At 40.7% G+C, this 17,900-nt stretch overlaps 6 protein-coding genes across 6 annotated transcripts; 5 read left to right on the top strand and 1 right to left on the bottom strand.

Moving 5' to 3' along the window:
• Positions 1–509: 509 nt before the first annotated feature.
• On the top strand, positions 510–4,035 carry LOC117584708 (very long-chain specific acyl-CoA dehydrogenase, mitochondrial). The gene is made up of 6 exons (XM_034273750.1): positions 510–651; positions 1,288–1,489; positions 1,544–1,639; positions 1,876–2,271; positions 2,614–3,603; positions 3,849–4,035. Exons 1-6 carry the CDS (start codon positions 602–604, stop codon positions 3,984–3,986), a joined length of 1,872 nt encoding a protein of 623 aa, XP_034129641.1. The 5' UTR covers positions 510–601; the 3' UTR covers positions 3,987–4,035.
• A 746-nt stretch (positions 4,036–4,781) lies between these two features.
• On the top strand, positions 4,782–5,941 carry LOC117584712 (ubiquitin thioesterase otubain-like). The gene is made up of 3 exons (XM_034273757.1): positions 4,782–5,000; positions 5,057–5,356; positions 5,421–5,941. The coding sequence occupies exons 1-3, from the start codon at positions 4,926–4,928 to the stop codon at positions 5,832–5,834; spliced, it is 789 nt and encodes a 262-aa protein (XP_034129648.1). The 5' UTR covers positions 4,782–4,925; the 3' UTR covers positions 5,835–5,941.
• Positions 5,942–5,950: 9 nt separating this feature from the next.
• LOC117584710 (mitochondrial basic amino acids transporter) lies at positions 5,951–8,089 on the bottom strand. Its single transcript, XM_034273754.1, has 5 exons — positions 7,945–8,089; positions 7,491–7,591; positions 6,942–7,403; positions 6,239–6,827; positions 5,951–6,174 (listed from the first exon to the last, which is right to left on the bottom strand). The coding sequence occupies exons 2-4, from the start codon at positions 7,522–7,524 to the stop codon at positions 6,268–6,270; spliced, it is 1,056 nt and encodes a 351-aa protein (XP_034129645.1). The 5' UTR covers positions 7,525–7,591; positions 7,945–8,089; the 3' UTR covers positions 5,951–6,174; positions 6,239–6,267.
• A 2,698-nt stretch (positions 8,090–10,787) lies between these two features.
• On the top strand, positions 10,788–11,144 carry LOC117584713. Its single transcript, XM_034273758.1, has one exon. It carries the CDS (start codon positions 10,816–10,818, stop codon positions 11,092–11,094), a length of 279 nt encoding a protein of 92 aa, XP_034129649.1. The 5' UTR covers positions 10,788–10,815; the 3' UTR covers positions 11,095–11,144.
• Positions 11,145–11,809: 665 nt separating this feature from the next.
• On the top strand, positions 11,810–12,863 carry LOC117584711 (phosducin-like protein). The gene has a single exon (XM_034273755.1). It carries the CDS (start codon positions 11,890–11,892, stop codon positions 12,715–12,717), a length of 828 nt encoding a protein of 275 aa, XP_034129646.1. The 5' UTR covers positions 11,810–11,889; the 3' UTR covers positions 12,718–12,863.
• A 532-nt stretch (positions 12,864–13,395) lies between these two features.
• Positions 13,396–17,773, top strand: LOC117584761 (elongation factor 2). Its single transcript, XM_034273863.1, has 5 exons — positions 13,396–13,504; positions 14,516–14,730; positions 14,792–15,319; positions 15,650–16,346; positions 16,421–17,773. The coding sequence occupies exons 1-5, from the start codon at positions 13,502–13,504 to the stop codon at positions 17,510–17,512; spliced, it is 2,535 nt and encodes an 844-aa protein (XP_034129754.1). The 5' UTR covers positions 13,396–13,501; the 3' UTR covers positions 17,513–17,773.
• The last annotated feature ends 127 nt before the right edge of the window (positions 17,774–17,900 follow it).

The following is a 17,900-nucleotide window of genomic DNA, read 5'->3' as shown; positions in this document are numbered from 1 at the left end:
AATTCTTGGCTAAAATTTTTTGTGGTTCTGGGTACCCGCCTTTAAAAACGCGCAAAATTTGATTTCAATGATGTGAAAAGTAAACAATCGTGATATCGACCAATATCGCGACTTTAAACCATCGATAGTAAGCTAGTTCGATAGTGTCCAACCATCGATAGTATCAATAGTTCTTCACCAATACTTGCAAGTCAATTTTAAATGCTGAGACTCCTAACTAGCTAGTAATATCAAATACATTATATTTCTGGTGTTCGTTCCGCAAACAAATCTTTCTTGAGTTCAAAATTTTAAGTACAATTTATTTATTTTTTTTTTTTCTAATATTCAACATAAACTGAAGTACCTGGTCAATTCGGACTAATCGTCTGAGACCAACCAATTTCGCTGTAGCCATTAAGTAAAAAAAAAAAGTAATATCAAATAGAACATAAAAATCGATTATAAACATTTAAGATTCACGGTATATTTACAGTATATTTTGAAGATGCATGGGTATTTCTCGGTTTTTTTTGAGGGTCTGTCTGTATATTATCAATAATTTCGAGGTCACACTGAAGTGCAAAGTCGAATCTGAAAGATACGTAAACGTAATTTAAATATGTGGAAGCTAAAGTCTTTGAAAAGTCCAGTACAAACGATTGTTCTAAGGTAATATCCAACAAATCAAAAATGATTGCCTTGAGTTCGTTGACAGCTCAGCTACATTTTACATAAATACATACATATGTCTATAAACATATGTACATACATATGTCTATAAACATATGTACATACATATGTATACATATGTACATACATAAATTAGGACCATGTTGATATTTCTCTTGTATCCCTCTTGGACTCTGTTAATTGACAGAGTATGTAAACCATTATTGCCTCAAAAGTACAAAAATTGTATTTTAAAAAGAAAATCTGAGCCTATTTGAACATTTTTTGTGGTGTCTGATAGTCTATTCACTATGATACTGTTTGGGTTCAAAGTTCGAATTCGGGTAAATTGATTTGTTATTGATTTGTAAAGTGTACATATTTATGTATGCAATTTAAAATCCCTTACCTTTAGTGGATCCTACCATTATTTCATAATTAAAAACGAAATTTTGCGGAGCGATGTACAATGTAAGCCGAATCAACAAGTGTCTCGGTTCCAAAAAGCCAAAGTGTTAAAACGGTAAACAAAAATAAATATTACGGGTATAAGGAGTGTGAGAAATTTCTTTTTTAACAAATCTATATTATATCTTATTTTATTGTAATATATTGTTATTATTATATTTTTTCTAGACGGCTATCAGTTGGTGACTCCAGGCTAAGCCAAAAACATGATTCTAAAAAATCACCTGTGAAACAGAATGAATCTTTCATGGCTAATATTTTCCGTCGGTCTTTTGTCCCAAAGCAAGTGTTTCCTTATCCGGATGTGCTAAGCCTGGAGGAAAAGGAATCAACTGGCAGTTTAATAGACCCTTTTGAACGTTTTTTTTCTGTATGTATTTTACTTTTAATATTATACAGTCAGTGCAACTGTACTCATTTTTAGGACATTAATGACGCTGCCAAAAGCGATCAGGCTGGAAAGACTGACGAAAAAACCCTCTCCGCGCTATGGGAGCTGGGTGCATTCGCAATACAAGTGGTAATATATTTTGAAGATTGCTAATCATAGATTAAAACAGTATGTAGGGCGCCGATTTGGACTCGAAACTATCAGATTTGGATAGTAAAGGGTGTTTGAGGGCGCCGTTTTAAAACTTCACCCGGGTGCAAATATTCCATGGCACGGCCCTGATCATACTTGTTTGTTTCAGTTTTTTGTTATGTAAAAATATATATAGAATAATCTTTTTAATGTTTTCTTCTTTGTATCCATAGCCTGAAAATTTTGGCGGCTTGGGTCTAAATAATACCCAGTATGGAAGACTTTGTGAAATAGTTGGTGCCAACGACTTAGCATTGGGAATAACGATCGGCGCACACCAAAGTATCGGATTTAAAGGAATACTTTTGTATGGGACGCCTGAACAAAAGGAAAAATACTTACCCAAAGTCTCCACCGAACGTGTCTACGCTGCCTTTGCACTTACGGAGCCATCTTCTGGTTCCGACGCTGGATCCATACGATCCCGTGCAGTAAAAAGTGCTGATCAAAAATACTATGTACTGAACGGTTCGAAAATTTGGATATCCAATGGAGGAATTGCTGATATTATGACTGTTTTCGCACAGACTGAAATAGTGGATCCAAAAACAGGTGAAAAGAAAGACAAGGTAAACATGTTTTATTTCAAATTTTACTGCTTAAATCTTGATGCCTAAGGGAAGAATATATTCTTGGTTAGCATCAATAGCCGAGTAGAGACTGTCTCTCTTGTCAGTCCCGTCTCCCTGTCTGTTTGTCTGTCAGTCCGCCTTGTTTGATGCCTGGTTCTTAAAAACGCACTACCGCTCACCCTCAGACTGGGTGTTCGACTCACTGCACCTTAAAATAGTCTTCATTAGTGAACATTATAAGTCTGCCAGGGGTGTGCTCAAATTATCTCTGGACAATTGTATAATATATTGTTTATGGTTTTCTTTCATTAAACTTACACTTTGTTTTTTTAAATTTAGGTAACCGCGTTTATTGTGGAACGATCTTTTGGAGGTGTTACAAATGGTGCACCAGAAAAGAAAATGGGAATCCGAGCATCAAACACAACGGAAGTTTACTTTGAGGACGTAAAAATTCCAATTGAAAATATTCTTGGAGAGGAAGGGGGTGGATTTAAGGTTGCTATGAATATTTTAAATAATGGTCGGTTTGGAATGGGAGCCACTCTCTCCGGCACGATGCAGAAATGCATTGAAATTGCAACTTCTCATGCGAACAGCCGGGTCCAGTTTGGACAAAAACTAAAGAATTATGGCTCTATTCAAGAAAAATTAGCACAAATGAGCATTCTTCAATATGCCACAGAATCGATGGCATTTACGATATCACAAAACATGGACGGTGGGAGTCAAGACTACCATTTAGAAGCCGCCATATCAAAAATATATGCCAGTGAAAACGCCTGGTACGTTTGCGATGAAGCTATTCAAATTCTAGGAGGTATGGGCTTCATGGTTGAAACTGGACTTGAACGAGTTTTGAGAGATTTGCGGATTTTCCGAATTTTCGAAGGAACAAATGATATTCTTCGTTTGTTTGTAGCACTGACTGGAATTCAATTCGCAGGATCTCATTTAAAAGAGCTGCAAAGTGCTTTTAAGAACCCAGCTACCAATTTGGGTTTAATATTTAAAGAAGCTTCTAAGCGTGCGGCTTCTAAAGTTGGTCTAGGTGGCAGTGATTTAAGTTCTCATGTAGCTCCTGAGCTTCAGCCCTATGCCAAGCAAACTGCAGAATGTATAGACCTTTTCGGTCAAACAGTTGAAGAGCTATTATTACGGTACAACAAAAATATAGTAAACGAGCAAATTATATTAAACCAGCTGGCAAACGCAGCAATAGATATATACGCTATGGTTGTCACACAATCACGGTCATCTCGAGCCTTACAACTAGATCTTCCAAGTGCACAACATGAACTTAACTTGACTAAAGCATTGACCATTCAGGTAAGTTTGCTTATCATATAAAGCAATACATAGAAAATAAAAAAAGACAAGTTTGTACGTAGTGAGTCGCGGCACAGTCAGTCGGTCAGTGTAAAAGTAGAAAAGCCGCGGTTCACGACGTTCTTCCTCTTTTAATTCATCACTTTTATTGTCTATGCTGCAAAAATCTCAATGAGGCCTAGAATAAATTTACTATAATAGCTTTGTATAATTACAATGTTTTTTCATCTTTTGTTTGTTTTCAGGCCTCTGAGCGAGCGATAAAGAACCTGAAGAATGCCACTTCAAGCCATAATCGAGATTTGACAGAAAAAATGTCAACTATAGCTCAGACGGTTTGTGAAAAGAATGGTGTTTATTCCACTGGAGTAATAGATATTTAAACGATAAAACGAATTTTCCCAACCATTTTGCTATGAATAATATAGAAACATTTTTAAAGTATATTGCATTGTTGAACTTTTCTTGGTTTTTGAATAACACACAGCGACAAGTGGGAATTTTTTAAGGTACTTTGCCCGAGAAAAAATTGCGGTGTGGGCCTCGATGAGGCAAACGTTCCCTAAGGAACACTTCTTAAAACTTAAACTGAAATCACAGAAACCCTAGCGGGACATTATACCCAGTTATCAAAAAGTAAAAAGAGTATATTGTAATTGAGGTCGGAGCAGTGTGCGTAACGGACATAAACGTTTTCGACTCTAAAAAGTTTGAGTATTCTTGAATACCATCTGACTGGTAGGGAGATTATTCCAAACTGGAGAGTGAGCTGATAGACAGATGTAAGTAACTTATTAGAAGTCGTCGTACGAGACTTTAGGTCAGCAAGGGACTCTCCGATACTAAGGATTCCGATGTGATGGCTTTCACGACGAAAGCGAAGTTTTTGTGCGATGCTTTCGGTTACACAATTAATCTGAGAATATAGCAACGCTGTACCAAGTTTGTATTCACCTGAAGCATCCTTGAACAATACCCTCGCTGTTGCTAACAGTATTTCTGTGATAAAAGCGTTCCGAAAAATATTATATTGGGACGTATAATTGATTAATCTATATATGTACCATTTTCCACCGTTCCACAGTCGACGCTCAGATAACACTAGCTTGACTCATCGCACAGAATTCAGAATTAAATCGAAATTCTATCTCTGGGAGCCCTGGTCACATTGTGTGCGTATACGTCTATATTCTTATGTGTGTGTGTAATATTTGATGCGGCTTATAAATGGAAACTCAAAAATATCTATGAAATTTAGTTTCTGACCGCTTTGATATTTGATATGTACATTAAATAACAACTATTCAATTAATTTAATAAAAATGGATTCCTTTAAAAAAAATGACGGTAATCGTGATGAGTTAATCATACAACAACAACGCGATATTGAAAAAGAAGTAGGTATATTGTGGATAATACAAAATTTTTAATAACTAACTTTATTTAAATACAGATAAGTGATTCCACCCCCTTGGTTGGTGAACAATTACCATTAACGTGCCTTTGGGCCGAATATAATGGCGATGACGTTTTTACTGCAAAAATTCAAGATTTAGCAAAAAAGTATAAGTTTATCAGACGCACTCGACCTGATGGAAACTGCTTTTTTCGCGCTTTTGCGTACTCATATATGGAGTACTTAATATCAAATAACAGTGCATATAAAGAATTCCAAAAGTTGGCAGAAGATTCTAAAGATAAGCTTGTTGAACTTGGATTTCCGAGTTTTACATTGGAAGACTTTCACGAGACAGTAAGTAATATATAAAATTTTAACTAAAGAATTCACTAAATATATTTGTTGTATCCATTTTTAGTTCATGGAAGTTATCAGACGCGTTAGTCCAGATAACCCAGGGGGTTACAATAAAGTTCAAAGCGAACTGCACAAAATATTCAATGAGCAGGGTTACTCCGATTACGTGGTTGTTTATTTACGTTTAATTACATCCGGAAAACTCCAGGAAGAGGCAGAGTTTTATCAAAATTTTATTGAAGGCGATTTCACCATTGAAGAGTTTCGTCATCAAGAAGTTGAACCTATGTTCAAGGAATCTGATCATATCCATATAATTGCACTATGTGCAGCTCTTGGTGCTGGTGTACGTGTGGAATACCTGGACAGAGGAGAAGGTTGTATTGTGAAAGCCCACGATTTCCCCGAAGGAACGGAGCCGACGATTTACCTAATATATAGACCTGGTCACTATGATATACTTTATCCAAATTAAGTCGAGCTACGAATGTTCTTTTAAATTAAGTCTGTAACATAATGTTAACTTTTGTTATAGTAGGTTTCAACCAAAATAAAAAAAGTAACGCCGCAAGTAAAAAGCTAGCAACAAACTCCTTGGGATTCTTTACGGTCTGTAATTTGTTAGTCAGTCTTGCTCCGGTTTTCAATTTCAAACAACATGTGCAAAACAAAACGTTCATAAATCTGCGATGCTCTGCTCCGATCTCGCTCCCAGTTTTCAGCACTTTTTCCTCCGTTCCGTAGCTACAATTTGGAGTACGTACACATTCGCATGTTTCAGCTGATGCAATTGGAGTCTCACAGAAATTGTAGCTCTTTAAGCGGAATTACATATGTAATAAAAGGTTCAAGCTATACTTAAACTAGAGAACTACTTACATATATTAGGAATGATTTTTATTTGGATTTCATTTCGGTTGCAAATCATCAGAGTCGTTATAAATATTGCTTGTAAAGTAGGTCGGAGCTATGTCCTGTTGCGTGGAAATTAACTGGACTAAAAGAGAGTTGTCCGTTATAATGCTCCTTACTAGCTCTTCAATTTTTGAGGACGTATTGCCCAGATGATCCTGGGTAGTATTTTCTAAACTTACAAGATATTGTGGGTTATCAGAATTCGTTACCACATCCATTCCACTTTTGTTAAACAGATCCATTATCCAGGAGACCACAAAGAAGCAAGCAGCGTTCATTGGAAATGCCCTTATCAGTGTAGAGTTCAATCCTCGAAAGAAAAACATGGTACCCTCTCTTTCAAAGCCCTTTTTTGCACAGTCCATGAATCCAGTGTATTTTGCATTTTTTCCTAGGGCATCTGCTTGCATTTGTGTTTTTACTACATCGATGGGATAGCAGGCTAGCCATGACGCTATTCCGGCACAGCCTCCGGCCATAAGAGTATACGGGACATTAGGAATCTCCTTTTGTCGCATTATGAACTCATAGGATACAAAGTAGCTGGAAAATCCTATGAATACATGCAAAATTTACAAAGTATATAGTAAAATTCTTTATGAATAAACAAATATCACGTCGATATTCATTCGGAGATAAACTGCGAATAAAGGGTGCACAGACTTACCTGGAATATCTCTGAAAATGGTGGCTGTTAAGCCCTTAAACGCTCCACGTATTCCTTCTGTTTTTATTATATATCTAAGGCAGTGGATGGGCCCAGTGAATTTTATTCCACTGTCAATCTGTGTCGACAACTGAAGTCTTGTTTTTGCCAACTCCATCGGTGCACATACGAAACTTTGGGCTAGACCAGCAATAGACCCAGCATAGAAGTGTGAACGCAATGAATTGGGTTCATCGGACAAGCGCTGAACATTTCCATATACTCCGAAAACGATTGAGTTAACTAATCCAATTCCCGACATTGGGCTACTTATTCCTCTGTATAAGCCTCGGATTTTATCTTTTCGTACTATTGTCTTTAGGCAGTGAAATGTTCCTTTATATTTCGGATTTTTTGGGTCATCAGTTTGCAAATGCACTTTTACAGTATCTAATGGGTGGCCAACAAGAACTCCAGCAGCACCTGTGGAGAAAAAAGAACAACAATTGCAATTAGTCATACGCTAAAAAGTCCTGAGCTATAGAATTAAATTTAACATGAAAAATTTACCTCCCAGGAGGCCAGCAATAAAATCCACAAACATTCTTTGCTACCAGCCTTCTGATCTATTTTCAAACAAATCGCAGTCAGGAGTTTATGTTGTGTATTCTCTGAAAATAAATAAACAAATGTGTTGTTTTAGAATGTCCCTTGCATAATGTTATGAATAATTTAATAAATGTAGGCAACCAGGCAAACATCAAGTTTATCAGCGTTCCAGCGCATCTCACAACGTTCCCCCTCTCACAACACAAAAAATTGGCAATTGTGACGAAAAAATGCGATAAAGCTGCGGATATGAGCTCTGCCTTTTGTTTGGCTCATTTATTCCCAGTGGTTGTGGGTACGACGCCTAACTAATGCAGCCACATATGCAAAAAAGTTTTTAAAATACAAAATTTTGTTGATTGGTGCATTTTATCTTCCTTTTGGAATATTTAAATATATGACTATACGAACACACCTGCATTGAGTCCACTCGCGCTTATCGTCATATCTTAATGTGCTCCCTTAATACAATTTGTTCTCGTGCTAGTTGAGTTACTGCTAGTTTTCTATAAGCCACGTTCGACTGATTTGCAAAGTGTGAAGCCACTGCTTTTGCTTGATAAAAAAAAATTAAAAACAATTAATTATGTACACACGTATGTATTCAATTTGAAAATTTTGAAATCAGCTATTTTACGTTTATGAAACTCACAATTCTAACGTAAAAATCATGGAAGAATAAAAAATCCTAGTACACCTGTGAACTAAATAAGGTAAACATTGTTTACCCTGTAATATTGTACTATGTAAATCATCAATTGTCGTGTCGATATAGCCAAGTTTGTTCGTCCGTCCGTCTTGATGAGCTCCCGGAAATCAGACTAGAAAAGCTACAGCAACCAAACTTGCATACAGAATGCTGTGATATCACACTGCTACCAGTGTATCAAGCGTTCAAGTGCCGCACAACGTTCCTCCTCGTTGCAGTTAGTCAGTTAGCAAATGTATATTTTTATACTTGTATGTGCTAATTGAACAACTAAACAACTCAAACTAAAGTATCGAATACAATTATTTTTTCGTTCAAAATCTTATCAGCAAATATAATTCAGTGGCAATGTGACAATAACGGCACTGTATGTAGTCAAATATAGCATTAAGTAACCAGATGGACTATATTAACGTGTTTTTTTGTATAAAGAACACTGGCATTTTCACAAGTTCAATAAAATAAAAAAGCGTAATACCATACTGACTATTTTTAAACTGTACTTCACTTTTCGCGCAGTCCTGTAAAAACGTTCCCGTTGCTTCAAAACCACTTTTAATGTCTATATTTGAAACAATTTCGTAAGCGCTGATAAGCGGCTTGTACACATTTAAATATGTACAAACATATTCATGTATATTCAAAGAACACGACTAAGAAATTAGGTAGTGGCCGAGGATTTCATACCCTACCGACTACACCACCCAATTATAATTATTTTATTCTGTAATTCATTGTCATCTAACAGAAAAAGACTTTTTGGTTTCTTGACAAAAAAAAAAGATTGATATTGAAATTATTCATATAACTTCCGTATTTATAACATATTTATAAAAATTGCAAATTGTCAATTTTAATGGATTAAACTTTGTCCAGAACTAATGTGCACTATTGTGATATTCATAACTTTAATGTTGCTATAATTTCCACTTATTGAATCCCAATAAACTTTGAGAAAAATGAATTGAATGAAAAATAATTCATAATGAATACTTTAATATAAACATCCGTACTATTATTGAAATTGTCATTTTTAGCCTTTTTAGCAAAGGGTATTTAGAAGCATTCTTATCTTTTTGATCAGCAAGAGTTGACCTAACAGAATATACATATTTCGATTTTGTCACTTAGAAATTGTCAAACGAACTAATCGTGGTTCGACGGTACGCTTGTCAATCGGTATGTTTTCCAGAGCTGCTTCGGGTAACTAATTGTGTCTGAGTTTGTGCGAATGAGCGACGTCAGCGTCTTGATCGCTGCCTTCACCATTAATCACAACAAATCCATGATCGTCAATGTGCTCCTGGCCATTGCCCAGCTTGCTCAGCGTGGACATAGCGGACTACGCCGGATACGATGCCAACGTCGCTGCTTAGACTACCACTGAGACTGTTATCATCGCTAAGATCACGGATGTCAACATTTTGAGAGGTGGGCCTCTGCTTGGGCCTACATCTCGATGCCGGTGACCAAATGGAGGGCAGAGTAGGAACAGTTTGCTGTTCTCCTTCTGAAAAATGTATGGGAGGAGAAGACACAGAAGAAAATTCACAACGGCGAAACCTGACGAGAAAATCGACTTACCAGACAAAGTTTCCAGATAGAGCCGATAGAGGCCGTTGTCGGAACTCACAGATTTTTGTGTCTCACCACAAGCGACATCTGGTTTTTTGTTTTGCTATTTTTGGGACTGGGTGTTTTGCCAAATGAGACAGGCAATTTTAGGAAAATCGACGGTAAGTTTATGAATTGGAGGTGCCGCAATCGTTGAGCAGGTGAATGGGATTATGGAAAGTGAATCTCTTAGAGGTTAATTATGGTAGGTACATTGGTATATTTCTTTCCCGTTGCATCATCAATCAAGTAATCCTCATAGTTTCTATGCATTCCACCAGAAAGGCTGTAGCATATGCGCTATTTTAGGCCAGGGCCATGACCACAATGGATAATTCTCCAAATGAACACCATGAACCCATTAATAATTGTAGGTTCTTATTGACTAGACGTTTTCTTGTTTTTGTCTTTGGATCCTAATGATGACATCTATGGATATCCTAAAATTAATGTCATCCATTGCCAAATTTATAGTACATATATTGCTGCTGTTGTTCTCGCCAGCACAACAAACATAAATTAATTAGCATAACAAGATTTTAAGACTTCAATTGATCAGCTTTTTGTATTTTTAAACAAATACAAAACAAGACCAAGGAGTTTATATGAATTAGTCTTTGAAGAAAAGTATTTATTCACATCGTAACTTGAAGATCTTGGATTCTCTTTAGATGACCAAAGCGTAGCTTTAAACCTTTATATAATAATCATAACACAGTATGCAAGGGTGAAATTATTGTGAATGAAAAGATGTGTCGACTGTTTATGGTGCTGCGTAAGAGTGCTAAAATAATCCAGTTGAGGTAGTCAACCTTTGCGTTTTTGGGACTGCCTGGATCATGACCGCTGAAACTGAACAATCAACCTTGTTAGGCGGAAGACCAAGAGCTGTAACCCAACCCGCGAGGAGTACAAAATATAAAGCGCTTTTTCCACAGGTCTGTACTCATAACCAGTTGAACAATGAAGCTGCGTTTATTCCTGCTGATCTCTGCTCTGACGATATTCTTTCAAGGACAAATTCAAGCTCAAACTCAAGGACAACTCGTGACGGGGCTACGTACACGCCTCGTCCCAGTTCTGGAAAATGGCCAGATTCGGGTAGTGAAATTTCTCGAAATGGCAAGAACTGACAGAGAGATGGTGAAGGAGCAATTCAGTAGAAGACAAATGAATCTGGCAAAACCACTAAAGAGTGGCGCTAGGGCCCAAACCGATTTGCCTAATTGGCCAAGCAGTTAATCAGTCAAATGTTTGTTGTTTAAAATGAATTTTTGTTCGAAATAAAAAGTATTTGCATTGCAAGGCATTTTAATGGAATTTTGGCTACTTATTTCGAAGATACATCTCAGATAACCAATCCCTAATACAAAGGGAAAACAAAAAGAATATAATATGAGTACGATATAACTTTTAAAAACGGAGCTGACCATTCATCTTGTAGCGAAGACTGCAAGTGGCCTAGAAAAAAGAGCAAGAGTTAGATGAACTGATCAATGATTCGACCCAGCAACTGTCTCAAATCAATGAAGATAGTGAGAAACTGAAGCAAAGGACGAACCTCCTGCAACGCTCCCACAAAGGCCTCTAGCTTGGAGGCTATTTTGTTACCAACCAGAGCAACATTTTGTTTTGACGTTTTTGTGTAAACTTTATTCTGTAATTTGTTGTAGCCAATCTTGTTGAGAATTGATTTGTCAATCTGATCCAATAGCGTGTTCAATGATGACATTCCCATCAATCTAGTAATTTTAAACAGAACATCAAAGTCGAGAAATATGGTTTCCGATCAACCACCAACAGCGTTAACCCATTGTCAACCAGGGGTCTTTTCAACATTCCGACGAAAATTATGAATCAGGTGAGAATTCACAACTAGTATTAGTTTCCACGGCTGGCCTCCATGTTATCATCTTTTCCATGTTTAAATAGAGGGGGGCTAAGTGGGTTAAGTTCGTTCACTCACACCTGGGGTATCGGTGTATCGGTTTAGCATAGCATTTCTAATTCAATTAAAATCAACAAAAAATCAACGCCATGGCTACTTTGGAGGACAAACTGTTGGGAGAGAAGCTGGAGTACTATTGCAGTAGCAGCGAGGGCGAAGACAATGACGATGGTGGAGATGAGAAAGGCGCTGGCAGTAAAGGAGCCGCCGGAGGACTGACTATTAACACGGATCCGAATGCAGCGCCTGCGGGAGGCTTTCGTCAGCAGGAATCCACCAATACAGGACCCAAGGGCGTTGTCAAGGACTGGCAGCGGTTCAAGCAACTGGAAGCTGAACGGCGCGATGAAACAGAACGTCAACGCCTGGCCCTGGCCAAAAAACTGAGCATGACTACGACCACGACCGCTGAAGATGAGGAGCGCAAGCGTCAGGAGGAATTGGACGACGAGCTGTCGGAGCTGATGAGCGAAGACTTCTTGCAACAGTACCAGAAGCAGCGAATGGCCGAAATGCTTCGTCAAACGGGACACAATCAACAGTTTGGAAAGGTGCACCAGCTGAGCAGCCACGGGGAGTTTCTGGCCTGCGTGGAGCAGGAGAGCAAGCATACGACAATCATCATACACATCTATGAGCAGAGCCTGTCGGCCTGCAGTACGCTTAACAAGTGCCTTGAAACCTTGGCCAGCGATTATCCGTCCATTAAGTTTGCTAAAATATGTAGCTCTGTGGCCGGCATGAGCAGGGACTTCCGCACAAAAGGACTCCCGGCCCTGCTGGTCTATAAAGCCCAGGCGGTAGTTGGCAACTTTGTGCGCCTAACCGATGACCTGAGCGACGACTTTTTTGCGTCCGACGTCGAAAGCTTTCTCATTGAACACGGAATCTTAGTTGATAGGGCTCTATACACCTAACAGATCTTAGCACTTCAAAGCAACCAAATATGTGTTCTTAAGGACAGCATTTACGCATTAGAGAACTTAAGCAAGCCCCTCCCGCAATTTGTATGCGCTTTAAATGTTTATTTGCCCCATTCAAAAATTAAAGGAGAAAAATATATTTAATTTTTACATTAGTCGGAATTCCATCAATTTAATTATCTTCTTTTTGCTCTATCAATATTCATATTACATACATGTTCTATAGCAACAACCTTCTGTGAGTATGCATTGTACGTACTTTCAATATCTTAATGATACAAATTCATTTTACTTATACAACCTACTATCTCGGCCTATTTATTTCCATATTTTCACTTTTATTTAAACTTTGAAATCGAGCTAAAATTAATGCTGCAAGTTGTTCAATGCTTCCCGCGCAACAAATGCAATGTATATATCGATAAGAATCTGTGGCTTTTGTCAACGTTGCTGATACTCAAGAAACAAAAAGTGGGACCAAACATTTGTTTTTTTATATGAAATTTGGCAGAAATTTATTGTTTTTGTGGTGGGGGATACCAGCCTTTAAATGTGAACAAGCGTACAAAATCAAAAAATATCGCAAAAACATATCAATATATTGATATTTTGTCTAACAAAATATCGCGATATAAATATATTTTTATTTTGAAAAAATATCGATATGTTGATATATTTTTGACAACCCTACTGCACACCGTTCTTTCCTGTCGATACGCCGTTTGAGGCGTGTAGTGTTTTTAAAGTTGGTCCACGAGAAAATCTCTAAACATCCAAAATGGTAGGTGGAAATAATGGATAAGGATTGCGGAGAATGGCGCTAGATAATGTGTATGCATGTTGCCAGGGGATATTTTTGATGTGATGGCGGAGAAAGTGCGGAGAATGGCCTTCGAAAAGTGCAGACGTGACAACCAGCTACCTGGTCCTATGGCTATGTGCATGTGTATGTGTGTGTGAGTGTCTGGTGAAATGCAAGACAAAGAAATAGCGCAAGTGGACAGCAAGGAATGACGTATGCAGTTTGCTATTGAAAAATCAAACGAAATAGGGAATGCATATGTGTGAGTGTGTGAAAGTTGTGAAATATCTTTGCAAAGAAGAATGAAATACCTCTTCTAATTATATAGCCAATGCATATAGATATGTACTTAGCTATGTGTGAGTGATGTTATTTCTGTTAATAGTCGACGCAAGTGGTTTCTGTTTTTATCTAACCTCAAAGTCCATGACATGATTGCGGATTCTGCATACATGTGTGTGTGTGCGTGTGTTTTAAGTTTTTGCTCTACTGCGGACGCCATTTTTATACCCGGTACTGGTAGAGTTATGGGGTTTATTGTATTTGTGGGAGAATAATACGACAGAAGAAAACTTTTCCGACCCCATAAAGTAGGTATATTCTTGAGCAGCATCAATGGCTGTGTCAATGTAGCCTTGTCTCTCATTGCCATGTGATATCACATTGAACCAAGTTTGTTTCAAAATTAAGCCACGCCCTCCTCTGCCCCCACAGAAGACGAAAATCTGCCACATCCACATTTTAAAGATACGAGGAAACCAAAAACACAGTTCCGTAGAAAATGGTAATATGTAACAGATGGCAGACGTGGAAACAATTTAAAATGTAAAATTCGAAAAAAAATGACTGAGTACCGGGTATAAACGATGTGACGCGTACCAGAGCATGTCACAACGTTCTTTCTTGTTAATAAATACATATGCAGTCGAAACTCCCCTCACCTCTCTGTTTCTCTCTTCCCCCTTTTCCAACACAAATGTCTGTTTTTAGGTCAACTTCACCGTCGACGAAATCCGTGGCCTCATGGACAAGAAGCGTAACATCCGCAACATGTCCGTGATTGCCCACGTTGATCATGGTAAATCCACCTTGACCGATTCGCTCGTGTCCAAGGCTGGTATCATTGCTGGTGCCAAGGCCGGTGAGACCCGTTTCACCGACACCCGCAAGGATGAGCAGGAGCGTTGCATCACCATCAAGTCGACGTAAGCGTGGACAGAGCAAAGCCAGCTGTTTTTGCAGACTAACCATTTGATATATTTGCAGTGCCATCTCCATGTACTTCGAGGTTGAGGAGAAGGATCTGGTCTTCATCACCCAGCCCGATCAGCGTGAGAAGGAGTGCAAGGGTTTCTTGATCAACCTGATCGATTCACCCGGTCACGTTGATTTCTCCTCTGAGGTCACTGCTGCTCTCCGTGTCACCGATGGTGCCTTGGTCGTCGTCGATTGCGTCTCCGGTGTGTGCGTGCAGACCGAGACTGTGCTCCGTCAGGCCATCGCCGAGCGTATTAAGCCCATTCTGTTCATGAACAAGATGGACCGTGCTCTGCTGGAGCTGCAGCTGGATGCTGAGGAGCTCTACCAGACCTTCCAGCGTATCGTTGAGAACGTGAACGTCATCATTGCCACCTACAACGACGATGGTGGCCCAATGGGTGAGGTGCGCGTGGACCCCTCAAAGGGATCCGTCGGTTTCGGTTCCGGTCTCCACGGCTGGGCCTTCACCCTCAAGCAGTTCTCCGAGATGTACTCCGAGAAGTTCAAGATCGATGTTGTCAAGCTAATGAACCGGTGAGTCATCCATTTCACCTACCTTATAAAACGCTTCTAGCACAAAACGTGTGACGCTGAGCGTGCGGCATCTTGGAAGTGGCTCCGTAAGGGGTCATCTTCTTTAGAGTCGCGCGTGCTGATTGCGCTACAAGTGCTACAAACATAGAAGTAGAGAAAATTACTTGGGAAGCTGTTTAAACGCTGACTCGGGACCGCTTTCTCAATGTCCGAACGAGGCATGCTAAGGCAGCGACCCCACATTCATTCCTCCCCCAAATCCGCATTTTGTGTGGCTGGGAGAAAAGTTTGATTTAATATTGCTAATCGAAAACAATATCTATTCGACAGTCTGTGGGGCGAGAACTTCTTCAACGCCAAGACCAAGAAATGGCAGAAGCAAAAGGAGGCCGACAACAAGCGCTCCTTCTGCATGTACATCCTGGACCCCATCTACAAGGTGTTCGATGCCATCATGAACTACAAGAAGGAGGAGATCGGCACGCTGCTCGAGAAGATCGGTGTGACCCTGAAGCACGAGGATAAGGACAAGGACGGCAAGGTTCTGCTGAAGACTGTGATGCGCACCTGGCTGCCAGCCGGTGAGGCTCTGCTTCAGATGATTGCCATCCACTTGCCCTCGCCCGTGGTGGCCCAGAAGTACCGTATGGAGATGCTGTACGAGGGTCCCCTCGACGATGAGGCCGCCGTTGCCGTGAAGAACTGCGATCCCGATGGTCCACTCATGATGTACATCTCCAAGATGGTGCCGACCTCTGATAAGGGACGTTTCTACGCCTTCGGACGTGTGTTCTCCGGCAAGGTCGCCACCGGCCAGAAGTGCCGCATCATGGGCCCCAACTACACCCCCGGCAAGAAGGAGGATCTGTACGAGAAGGCCATCCAGCGCACCATCCTGATGATGGGTCGTTATGTTGAGGCCATCGAGGATGTGCCCTCTGGCAACATCTGCGGTCTGGTCGGTGTCGATCAGTTCCTGGTCAAGACCGGTACCATCACCACCTTCAAGGATGCCCACAACATGAAGGTACACACACCCACACACACAGACGCGATGATTGAACGTCTTTGCTAATCCCTTTCGATTTTCTTCTTGCACAGGTCATGAAGTTCTCCGTGTCGCCTGTCGTGCGTGTGGCTGTTGAGCCCAAGAACCCCGCTGATCTGCCCAAACTGGTGGAGGGTCTGAAGCGTCTGGCCAAGTCCGATCCTATGGTGCAGTGCATCATTGAGGAGTCTGGCGAGCACATCATTGCCGGTGCCGGTGAGCTGCATTTGGAGATTTGCCTTAAGGATCTGGAGGAGGATCACGCTTGCATCCCCCTGAAGAAGTCCGACCCCGTTGTGTCTTACCGCGAGACTGTCAATGACGAGTCCGACCAGATGTGTCTGTCCAAGTCGCCCAACAAGCACAACCGTCTGCTGATGAAGGCCCTGCCCATGCCCGACGGTTTGCCCGAGGACATTGACAACGGTGAAGTGAGCTCCAAGGACGACTTCAAGGCTCGTGCCCGTTATCTGGCCGAGAAGTACGACTACGATATCACTGAGGCCCGTAAGATCTGGTGCTTCGGTCCCGACGGCACTGGCCCCAACTTCGTTCTGGACTGCACCAAGTCCGTGCAGTACCTCAATGAAATCAAGGATTCTGTGGTCGCTGGCTTCCAGTGGGCCTCGAAGGAGGGTATCATGGCTGACGAGAACATGCGCGGTGTCCGCTTCAACATCTATGATGTGACCCTGCACGCTGACGCCATCCATCGCGGTGGTGGCCAGATCATTCCAACCACCCGTCGTTGCCTGTATGCCGCTGCCATCACTGCCGGTCCCCGTCTGATGGAGCCCGTGTATCTTTGCGAGATTCAGTGCCCAGAGGTCGCCGTCGGCGGCATCTACGGTGTGCTGAACAGACGTCGTGGCCATGTGTTCGAGGAGAACCAGGTGGTCGGCACCCCCATGTTCGTTGTAAAGGCTTATCTGCCCGTCAACGAGTCGTTTGGCTTCACCGCCGATCTGCGCTCCAACACCGGAGGACAGGCCTTCCCCCAGTGCGTGTTCGACCATTGGCAGGTGCTGCCCGGTGACCCGTGCGAGCCAGCCAGCAAACCCTACCAGATTGTCCAGGATACCCGCAAGCGCAAGGGTCTCAAGGAGGGTCTTCCCGATCTTTCCCAGTACCTCGACAAATTGTAAGCTGTTGATGCTACCACAACCACCATCCCCCCCACAGCAACAACAACAAAAACAGCGTGCGGCAGGCTGAGAGAGAATGAGGAGAAAATGAACACAGCGATTGTCTACCCAACTTAGCAACAACTCCCTACAACATCGACGTCGCTGCGGCCGCTGGCAGCGTTTTAAATAAAGTGAAACAACCACAATTTAAAGAAATTTTGATTATTAATTGTATAACAGTAAAACACAACACCATAATAAATCACGTAAATGGTTATATCTTTAAGTTTATATAAAACAAAATACACATGGTGTGGTCGAAACGAAAATAGAATGTCCGGGGTAGGGTGAGGAGAGATCCAAGGTGGGAACGGCAGCGTAACAGCTGTAACAACGTAATATATAA

Source organism: Drosophila guanche, unplaced genomic scaffold (assembly GCF_900245975.1).
Source record: "Drosophila guanche unplaced genomic scaffold, DGUA_6, whole genome shotgun sequence".
Classification (NCBI taxonomy): Eukaryota; Metazoa; Arthropoda; class Insecta; order Diptera; family Drosophilidae; genus Drosophila; species Drosophila guanche.
Note: the sequence above shows the minus strand (reverse complement) of the source record. Positions and strands in the feature narration are given on the sequence as shown.

Excerpts from the sequence above, each read along its gene's own strand:
- LOC117584713 (XM_034273758.1), top strand. The coding sequence starts at position 10,816 with ATGAAGCTGCGTTTATTCCTGCTGATCTCTGCTCTGACGATATTCTTT.
- LOC117584710 (XM_034273754.1), bottom strand. The coding sequence starts at position 7,524 with ATGTTTGTGGATTTTATTGCTGGCCTCCTGGGAG. Across the intron at positions 7,404-7,490 it reads TATTGCTGGCCTCCTGGGAG|GTGCTGCTGGAGTTCTTGTT; the intron begins GTAAATTTTTCA and ends TTTTCTCCACAG. Across the intron at positions 6,828-6,941 it reads CATTTTCAGAGATATTCCAG|GATTTTCCAGCTACTTTGTA; the intron begins GTAAGTCTGTGC and ends ATGTATTCATAG.
- LOC117584712 (XM_034273757.1), top strand. The coding sequence starts at position 4,926 with ATGGATTCCTTTAAAAAAAATGACGGTAATCGTGATGAGTTAATCATA. Across the intron at positions 5,001-5,056 it reads AACGCGATATTGAAAAAGAA|ATAAGTGATTCCACCCCCTT; the intron begins GTAGGTATATTG and ends ATTTAAATACAG. Across the intron at positions 5,357-5,420 it reads TGGAAGACTTTCACGAGACA|TTCATGGAAGTTATCAGACG; the intron begins GTAAGTAATATA and ends ATCCATTTTTAG.
- LOC117584711 (XM_034273755.1), top strand. The coding sequence starts at position 11,890 with ATGGCTACTTTGGAGGACAAACTGTTGGGAGAGAAGCTGGAGTACTAT.
- LOC117584708 (XM_034273750.1), top strand. The coding sequence starts at position 602 with ATGTGGAAGCTAAAGTCTTTGAAAAGTCCAGTACAAACGATTGTTCTA. Across the intron at positions 1,490-1,543 it reads CTTTTGAACGTTTTTTTTCT|GACATTAATGACGCTGCCAA; the intron begins GTATGTATTTTA and ends ACTCATTTTTAG. Across the intron at positions 3,604-3,848 it reads CTAAAGCATTGACCATTCAG|GCCTCTGAGCGAGCGATAAA; the intron begins GTAAGTTTGCTT and ends GTTTGTTTTCAG.
- LOC117584761 (XM_034273863.1), top strand. Across the intron at positions 14,731-14,791 it reads TGCATCACCATCAAGTCGAC|TGCCATCTCCATGTACTTCG; the intron begins GTAAGCGTGGAC and ends ATATATTTGCAG. Across the intron at positions 16,347-16,420 it reads AGGATGCCCACAACATGAAG|GTCATGAAGTTCTCCGTGTC; the intron begins GTACACACACCC and ends CTTCTTGCACAG.